This window comes from Pleurodeles waltl, chromosome 4_1 (genome assembly GCF_031143425.1).
Source record: "Pleurodeles waltl isolate 20211129_DDA chromosome 4_1, aPleWal1.hap1.20221129, whole genome shotgun sequence".
Lineage (NCBI taxonomy): Eukaryota > Metazoa > Chordata > Amphibia > Caudata > Salamandridae > Pleurodeles > Pleurodeles waltl.
Genome location: NC_090442.1, coordinates 49,972,593 through 49,982,948, shown reverse-complemented (window position 1 = coordinate 49,982,948; position 10,356 = coordinate 49,972,593). Strand labels below are relative to the sequence as shown.

At 39.7% G+C, this 10,356-nt stretch overlaps 1 protein-coding gene across 1 annotated transcript in view; it reads right to left on the bottom strand.

The window, feature by feature from the left end:
* Nucleotides 1–354: 354 nt before the first annotated feature.
* LOC138286975 (zinc finger protein 91-like) overlaps nt 355–10,356 on the bottom strand; it is a 249,486-nt gene continuing 239,484 nt past the window's right edge. The window contains exon 8 of the mRNA XM_069227342.1: nt 355–9,441. Coding sequence (XP_069083443.1) covers nt 8,046–9,441 — 1,396 coding nt within the window. The 3' untranslated portion in view covers nt 355–8,045. The remainder of the gene's footprint in view (nt 9,442–10,356) is intronic.

Here is a 10,356-nt window from a genome sequence, read left to right as displayed (position 1 = left end):
CCACTTAGCAAATATGATCATTCCATGATGTTATTAGACATGTTGGATTTTTGCTTAAACAATCATTTCTTTTTAGTTAAGGATACCTGGTACCATCAGTTGGTCGGGACTGCGATGGGAAGTTGCTTTGCCCCTAGTTATGCTGGTATTTTTATGGGTTGGTGGGAGGCCACACAGGTATGGGTGGAGGAGAATGAAAAATGGACTCGATATATATCAATGTGGACACGATATATTGATGATCTTTTTTTGATTTAGGAGGGGCCGCGTCAGGTTTTGGAGGAATTTTTGGATCATATTTCTCAAAATACCCTTAATCTAAGATTTACTCGGAAAATACATCCAACAAGAATGGGATTTCTGGATGTTTTACTTGAAATTGTTGATAATAAATTACAGACAAGGTTACATCGTAAAGATACAGCGGGTAACAGTATTTTGCATGCAGCCAGGCATCATCCTACTAGTTTGAAGAGCAGTATTCCTTATTGTGAATTACTCAGAGTTAGAAGGAATTGTAGTACTCTGGAATTATATAAGGAGGAGAGTAGGGTGATTAGGAGATTAAAAGCGAGAGGTTATCCTGAAAAGTTATTACGAGTGGCTTCTGAGAAGGTAACCAATATTAACAGGGAGCTTTAGTGGTTAAGACCGAAAAGCAACATAATTCTATCCCTGAAATGAGGATGATTATGACTTATAACATGGCCAGTCCAATGGTTAGGAAGATAGTGATGAGACATTGGCATTTGGTGAAGCATGATCCCATAATTGGGAAAACACTGTCTCCTTGTCCTCAATTTACGTATCGGAAGGCAAAATCACTGCAAGACATTTTGGTTCACAGCTATCCACGGCAACAAGAGAACAGAAATATTAGTTGGTTTAACCAGCAGAGGGGTTTTTACAAGTGCGGTAGGTGTAAGGCATGCAGGAAAAGTAAAAATGTTAAGATGTATAAGACAGTCTTTGGTGAGACTAAAAGTATTAATAAAGCTATTTCATGTGTCTCGGATTACTGCATTTATGTATTACAATGCCCCTGTGGTTTACAGTATGTTGTCAGCACTATTGGCCCGCTTAAAAAGAGGATCCTGGAACATTACAGGGCCATTGAGAATTATGACAACTCATATCCTGTGGCGAGACATTGGTCAAAGATGCACAATAGGGACGCTGATTGTTTGGAATACTTTGGCATTGATAGAGTAGAGAGGAATTTGCGTGGAGGGCACAGGAAGAGGCTCCTCAGGATCAGGGAATCGGAATATATCATTCTTCTTGGGTCTAAGACACCGGGGGGCCTCAATGAGGACGAAGAGCTTCATGTGAATGTTGGACAAATGTGAACATTAAATAATGGCAATGTTTATTTTATTGTATTTTGTTCCTCTCTGTTCTCTCCAGTTAGGCGCTCCCGTATTGATTATAACCTGTCAAGTTGAAACACCAGGATATTATTATTATTTTTTTGATAACTGATATTCATATTATGAGGATCAATTTTGGAATTTGCTTTGGTATCACCCTTAAATTATGATTTTGCATTGGAATTTCCAATTGTGTGACATTGATAATTTTATATGGTTCGAGAAAATAATTATTGTGTATTAAATAGGGTGCTATTGTGTTAAGTTCTACAGATATTTTATTTAAAATGTATCTTAGTATTTTCTTTGTTGCCCCCTTTGACATAATTGTAATTATCTTATGTGGAGTAATATTTTATCCATGTTGATTAACAAGGGGTATTTAAGGCTAGCTGGGTAAGTGTGCAGGTTTTTTCAATTTGGCCATGATGAAGACACCTTTGTGTTGAAACGCGTTGCCATCTTAGGAGTACATGTATATTTTTTCTTTTTGCATTAGTTTGTTGTTTGGAATGATTAGTATTTTGCTTAAATAAAGCTTTATGCTTGAGGAGTGGACATATTGGGTGCATTTTTTTTCTTTTCGCCCCTTGATGCAGTGGCAGAAACTCTTTTTGCATATATATATATATATATATATATATATATATATATATATATATATATATATATATATATTTTTTGCCCAAGGTCCATAAACATAGTACAGACCCGAGGCAGATCTATCACTTCGGCCAACAACAGTCTGCTGGAGAATACTTAAATTTTTCTTGATTTCCATTTGTGCCCATATGTTCTGAACCTTCCTTCCTTCGTATTGTAGGGATAGTATGGATATTTCATCAACAAGATCCAGAATATCCCTTGGCAACCTAGTTACATTCTGGTCACCATTGACGTCATGTGCCTGTACACCTGCATTAGTCACAGTCTGGGGATACAGGCATGTACGCATTTTTTTAGGGACAAGCCTTTGTATTTGTATGACCATTCTATGATGCTCCTTGATATGTTGAGATTTTGCTTAGACACCCAACGTTTTTGTGTTTAGCGACCAATGGTTCAAGCAACTTACCGGGACTGCGATGGAGAGCTGCTTAGTTCCCAACTTTGCTGGTATTTTTATGGGCTGGTGGAGGACCAGTACATTTAGAATGAGGAGAATCTAAGATGGATACAACATTTGATATTTTGGACACGATATATTAACGATCTTTTCGTCACCTGGGATGGCCCACAAGATCTCTTGTACATTGTTCTTCTGTGGATAAATGATAATAATCTTAATTTGAGATTTACGCATAAAATACACAAAATGACCATTGAATTTTTTGATATCCTGGTCTCAGTTAAAGAGTTGGTTATTCAATGCAGTTTATCCAGGAAAGAGATGAAGGGCAATAATATTCTGCATGCTCACAGCCACCGTCCACCCAACCTGAAGTGCAGCATCCCCAATGGGGAAATGCTAAGGGCAAAACGCAGTAGCGGCACACAACAGGCAAACAACAGGCTTTTAGGGAGGTGCAGGCTAAGATGGTAACCAGATTCAGGTCCTGGGGATACCCTAGGGGTGTACTTACGGCATTGAAATAACTGCCACCTGGTCAGATCAGATCAAGTCATTGGTGGTTTGGTCAGTCCTTTTCCCTGCATAACATACAGAAAGGGCAGATCACTGAAAGACATGTTGGTCCAAAGAGTGGTCAGGGGGACCCAGGACTTTGTCTCAAGGAACAGCAGGGGTTTAACAAATGCTGGAGGTGCAAGGCGTGTACACAGTTTTAACAGGTAGACATACAACTTACCGACAGGCAGGAAGATGAGGATTAAGAAATGTATAAATTGTAATAGCGATTTTATCATTTACGTACTATTTTCCCAGTGAAGAAGCAGGTCTTGGAGCATTTAAGAGCCGTACATAATGAAGACTTTAGCTATCCCATTGCCAATCATTGGCATCAGGTACATGGACAGGCAACTGACCATCTCTCCATTTTTTTAATTGACAGGGCCATTTTGAACGCAAGAGTGCGGGCAGAGAAGGTAGTCTGAGGCAAATGGAGTCTGAGCATATCATCATGCTCAACAGCAAACACACCGGGTTTTGAACCTGGACGAAGAGTTACATGTGCATACTGGCTGAGTGTTTTCACATTATGACTCTTGCTTGTTGTTTACTTTGTGAAACCAGTAATGGTACCGGGTTTCAGGTCAAAAGGTCAGGGCGGACTATGTCCTGTATTGATGTTTCAGTATGTGTATAACACAGCTGGGGTATTGTTTTCAATCTTTATCATTCTTCCTGGGGCAAATACACCGTTTTATGCTAATCGAGGGTACAAACTTGAAATTCAATTTGTTTATCTGGTTGTATAGGGGGGATGCCTAATCCAGGGATTCCTTACAGAGCTTTTTTGGTTTTCTTTATTTTGAGTTTGTAACTTACGTTCTGATACCTTTATTGTGAGGGTGGATATGGTGGATTGAACTGTTTTAGTTTTCTTCCATCTGCTCACATCTTTTTGGATACAATCAGGGTGAGAAACATTCCACTTGGAGTATGATCCTCTGTATGGCATTACTCAGAGACTAACCACTACTGGACAGTTCTCTTTCTCCGTGAAGTGGGACGGGGTTATTCACTAAAACGCCACTGAATATTACACTTTCCTTTTCGGGGTTTATGGATGTGTTAATACATGAAATGTTATGTTGCAGGTAGTTTGTCGCAGGGCATCTGAAGCTATCTGGCACAAATGTGTTTCAGTGTGTGTAAACTGCGGGTTGGTTTATTTCTGGATTGAAGTAACAGTAGCAAAACCAAAGGTGGCTTGGATCACATTCTCAAAGATGTAATGTTGATTCGAAGGTTTTCCAAATTATGTAAATAACATTTTTCAAATTTTGTTACTGTGATTATGGAACGTGATGTCATTCAGGATATTGAACTGTGTTTTTGTTTGTTTTAGGACGCATTTCTTTTAAAGTATACAACGTGGTGTTTCAGTCTTTTAACTATGTCAGTGATGATGTAATAGTTTTAAAGGGCAATGGGGCACTGTTTGTTTGATTTGGCTTTGACAAAGACCTTCAAAACGCCTCAGCCTTTACAATAAATCACTTCTGCTTGGTATCTCAGACTGCAAGCATTTTTTCTGTTTACACTGTGGAAGACAGTGTTTCTTCATACACACATGCCTATATACATATTTTCAAGGTATTTAGATGCAGAATAAGGAAACCCACACTTCCCTTTCCTATATGCACCGACCTTTCAATATTTTGTCCCTTGATGTTCTGTCCTCAATATTCTTGTATTACAATATAGTGGGGGTTGATATTCACTAATACAACCAACTCTCAGCACCAATAGAAGTAAGTGGGCGTTTCTAGGTAGCCTTGCATCCACATAATGCAATAGAACAGCAGAGCTTCTGTTGCTATATGAAGACACCTTTTGTGTCTCTCTCTGCACACAAATGTGTTCACGCCTCCTGTCTGCACGATGTCGATCCCTCAAGTTTCTGCTCCTTGAATGCGAAGATTCCTCTCTGTCTCACAATGATCTATATGCAGCTTAAATACTCCTTAAAGACCTTACTGAATGTTCTTAAAATCTACAATCAATATAGGACCTTTGATGCTTGTTCACCTACTTATGCTTTGTGAAACATTATTGCTTGCTTAACTACATATACAAACAATTGCTGAAACAAATATTATCCAACATGAAGCATTTTTGACTATTTAAAAAATACATGCTGGTAGCAATGTTGGAACTATAATTGTGTTAAAGAACAAAGGCATGCAGAACAACTATCAGGCCATACTGAATCAAACATCAAAGAATATATACTTAATTATCATACTGTAATGAAACAAATATTAAACAATACTGACTGTTATAATTGAGAAAGTGCACTTGAAAAAATTAATATATGAAATGCAACAGGGAATACTGAAAGAGAAAAAAATTGAAGATTACATCAAAAGCTGTCAACAGGACCATTCTGTTTCCACAGTAAGCTACAAAGTTCCTATAGTAACCAGTGAGTCTTAAAAAGGCTGGCAGCTGAACCGAGCAGTGGGCACCTCCCAGTACTGACTGGCATCTAAGGAGCAAAGCTTCCCATAACCCACCCAATGCCCAAGGTAGACTACAGGGGACTGCCTCAACTGGGACTTGGTTGCCCTAATTGTCGGTTTCAGACCAATACCCTTTTTAGGTGTTCCAGTAGGCCCCCTATAAATTGCTAAGCCCTGCAAGGTCATCCAAGTATGCCACACAGACCTTTTATAGCGCTATCAGAACATGGTTCACCAGGCGCTGTAAAGCGGCAGGAGAATTTGTCAACTCAGAGGACATTGCTTTAAACTGGAATAAACCTAATCACAGTCATGACATACTGCACAGATTTAGGAAAGGCCTGTCACCTTCTAATATAAGCAGCTTCCGCCAAGCACTGGCAGTGCCAAGATCTACTCACTGGGGCATTAGTTACCATGTCTAAAGGAGTAGTATATGGCGGGGGCTATAACCTATCGAAATCTAGCACTGCTTCAATAACAACTTACTACTGTCACTTACAACACTTGTCAGGAGATACAGTAGATGGGTCTCCTGCACAAGCAAACCTACCGGCTGTGCCAATATGCTCAAATCAAGAACAGGCTATCACATAAACATTGTGCCAGGGACTTTAGAATAACCCTGCAAACAGTGTCGGCTGTTCACCCATTAGTTTCTGGTATTCCAAAGCTGCATGAGCAACGAGGGCGCCTCGCATTAGTGTGGCACTATCGCTTCAGTGCATATCGCACATGCAGCCAAGCGTATGCACAAAGAAGGTGTCTCTACTCAAGAGCTTCTGCCAGCTTTGGACAGTTGTGTGTCACACTCTGCTGGTGCCTATGTCCTGGGAGCACTGCAGAGTGCTTTTTTTATCATGCCTCTGAGGCAAACTTCTCTCTCAGCTCAGTGGCCACATATCTTATTACTCAAACAGCTTAGCAGGTCTGCATGTACAAAACCATACTTTGGAACACACCAGCATCGTGGTGTCCGACAGGTACCTGAACCAGCCATAGCACTGCACCACAGTGCCCTGCTAGGCATCAGCAGTTAGGACATACGAGCCAGTTTTATGAGACTTGGACTCACACCAATGCCTCCCAGCCAAGCACTTCCTCCAAAAAATACTATCAGGTCCTGTGGGGGTGTTTCAGGTTGGCTGGGCACATCACAGGAGGACCAGTCAATTCAGGGAGCAGGATAAGTTCAAGCCCCTTTCCCTGGAAATACAACATTCTTTATTACTGGGTCACAACAGGCTCAGTGTAAAAGGTACAATCTGGGTACCGCTACAAGACATGTCTCGGCTTAATTTGCACAGTTGTGAATGTGTGAAATTCAAAGGTACTTTGGGCAATGTGAAAAATGCTTAAAATACATGGGCCTAACACCTGATGTGTGGCACTTGTCAGAGCTGCCTAACAGTGATCCCTTACTCTTCTGAAGAGAAATTATGAGCCCATCCTGGCAGCTCTGTGAGGTTGATTATTAAACCCTCACTATGCTGAACAGACTCCTTGTACTCAGCCTGGCTACCTTACAGTAAGCAGCACAAAGAATGTATGCAGTTATCGTTCAACGTATTTTCCCCGTCAAGCTTTAGAAAACCTATTAAGAAATAAACTTTTCAAAAGCCTTTCAATAATTTCACCATCATGCACAGATTATCTCCTTGCACTACTTAGGGTTTAGTAGAATTATGCTCTTTACATACGAAACTCATAAAATATATTTACTTACAATTAATCTAACTGTGAATCATTGAGTGATGAGCCAGCAAATCTCTCAATGTCCAGCTCGATGTTGGACACCTCTGGGGAAGTGTCACTATGGTGGGTGTTATTACAGATGCAGTGATGATGGAAATAAGCATAATTTATCCTGCATCATGGATTGGGGGTAAATGTCATGCATGGCAAGCATTAACTCAGAGAGTTACAGCTTACTTCTACCTATTTTCACTTCTCGTGCTTTTGGACACTGTAATCTGGACGTTGTCACAAAATCATCAATGTAGCATGAACAACCAAACACAACAGCCAGCTATGACTATTCTCCAGCGTGCGCTTCTTAAACTGGCTTGAAAGTGCTGGGTTTATAGTTTTTTCATTAACCCCCAAAATTAGCTGTAAATATACTTGAAGCCCAAGCACTGTTCATAGTGTTGCTTTTACATGTAGCATGATCGAGCGTGCTTGATGTTTTTCTTTCTAACTTTCTTTCACCAAATAAAAACCAACAATAATTGTGTTCCTTTAGTCCACGCTGTACTAGTCTCCCACTGTGTGTCCTGATATTTCTTTTTTTTCCGAATGTGTAGCGAATTGGACAATAGTGGGAAGTTGACACTTTTATAATTCCACCAATATCTTTGCTTTTCTTCTTTCCAGCTAGTCGTGTCTTCTGTCATCTACTTTTTATCATCTTGTAATTGAATGTCCAACATAATGGCACTTTAATGGTTTTCCCTGTGTGTTCGCTGATGCAGTGTTGAGGAATCACGAAAGCTACTTCCACATTCATTGCGATGGTATGGTATGGTTTGTCTCCTATGTGTGTTCGCTGATGGATTTTTAGATGTGCTAATTGACTAAAACTTTTCACACATTCCATTCGATGCACATGAATGGCTTTTCCCCTGTGTGTATTCTCTGATGACTCTGTAAGTGTCCTAATTTTCTAAAGCTCTTCACACATTCACTGCACTTGAATGGCTTTTCTCCTGTGTGTGTTCGATAATGAATCCTTAATGTAGATGAGTCCCTAAAACTACTTCTACATTTACTGCAACTATAAGGTTTCTCACCTGTGTGTGTTCGCTGATGGATTTGTAGGTGTGCTAACTGACTAAAGCTCTTCACACATTCAGCACACTTGAATGGCTTTTCCCCTGTGTGTGTACGATGATGAATCCTTAATGCATATGAGTCCCTAAAACTACTTCTACATTCACTGCAATTATAAGGTTTCTCACCTGTGTGTGTTCGCTGATGGATCTGTAGGTGTGCTAACTGACTAAAACTCTTCAGACATTCAGCGCACTTGAATGGCTTTTCGCCTGTGTGTGTTCGATGATGAATCCTTAATGCTGAGCAGTCCCTAAAACTACTCTCACATTCACTGCAATTATATGGTTTCTCTCCAGTGTGTATTCGCTGATGATATTTTAGGGCTGATAGATATGTAAAGCTCGTCCCACATTCATTACACTTGAATAACTTTTCTCCTGTGTGTGTTTGCTGATGAAGCCTTAATGTTGAAGAGTCACTATAACTATGTCCACAATCATTGCAATGGTATGGTTTGTCACCTGTGTGTGTTCGCTGATGAATACGGAGTTTTGAGAAATCACGAAATCTACTTCCGCATTCATTGCAATGGTATGGTTTTTCCCCTGAGTGTGTTTGCTGATGGCTTTGCAGGTGTGATAACTGTGTAAAGCACTTTGCACATTCAGTGCACTTAAATGGTTTTTCTCCTGTGTGTGTTCGCTGATGATTCTTTAATGTTGAGGAATGACGAAAACTACTTCCACATTCACTGCAGATGTATGGTTTTTCCCCTGTGTGTGTTCGCTGATGTGTTTGTAGGTGTGATAATCGACTAAAGCTCTTCACACATTCACTGCACTTAAATGGTTTTTCCCCAGTGTGTATTCGCTGATGCCTCTGTAGTTCTGACAACCAACTAAAACACTTCAAGCATTCAGTGCACCTGAATCGCTTTTCCATTGTGTGTGTTCGTTGATATTCTTTTAGGAGTGCTGATTGATTATAGCGCTTCACAAATTCACTGCACTTGAAAGGTTTTTCACTACTGTGCGTTTGCTGATGGCGTTTTAGTACAGATGACAAACTAAAGCTCTCACTGCATGCGTATGATTTTTCTCTCTTGGTTAGTGTCTTTGGGTCAGGTATGTATTTGTCTACATCCCATGACTGTGTTTCCTGAAGGGCCAACATGGTTGATGTAGCGCTTGCGTTATTCTCACATTCCCTTTATATATATGTGTATGAGATTTTGGATGTCTTTGCTTCTGATTTTAGAATAAAATACAATGATCAATAAACACTTGCTATTCTTATAACATGTGTTAAGCTTATATGTGGGTGTTTGTGTCTTTAGTTTGGATAACAGTTCTGCACGCTTGCAGGTAAAGATTCATCCTCCTTCTGGTCGGTGCAAACTAGGACAATACACTGTATTGCAGATAGTAGAACCCTTCTTTCCTTTACTCCTCAGCTGTCTGGCTCTAATCTGTTGTCCTTTGCTCTGGTTGAAGTGGCTGGCTAGAAAAGGTTTACAATACACTGAGAGAACTGAACAGTGATCTGATATTTTAGAAAGTAGAGAACTGCTGTAACCATCCCAGGATGTTACCATGATTGAAGTTGGTGTTGGATACCGGTTTATACAGGAGATGGTTTGTTATCGTCTTCATCTTCTAGAAGTCATTTCTTCATCTTGTGGCAAGGAGGTGCACAGCTTGGATTCTTGACTTTCACTGAAATGTCCTTAACTGCTTCTCTCAGGATCTGTCAGTTTATGTTCGGGACTGCTTTTTTGAAGATTGTTTATATTATGTTCATTCTTCATAGGCGTTTCATACATTAAAGGCTTGTTTTCTGTTGGATGTAAAAAGATTTAAAAATACTAAATGGAAATATAATGGAATGTGAATACACAATCTTTAAGGGGTAGTAAAATACATCTCTTCTTTACCATCTTTGAAAGCAAGGAATATTTCACCATACACAAATATGTACATAAAGTTCTGTTGGACATGTCACATCTTATTGCTTTTATAAAAAAGTGGTGATTTACCAGTGTTTATAGAGTAGCATACTAAAGAAAATGCACTCACGTAGCACCCACATATTAATTGTAGCTTTAGGTATCTGAAAACAGTAA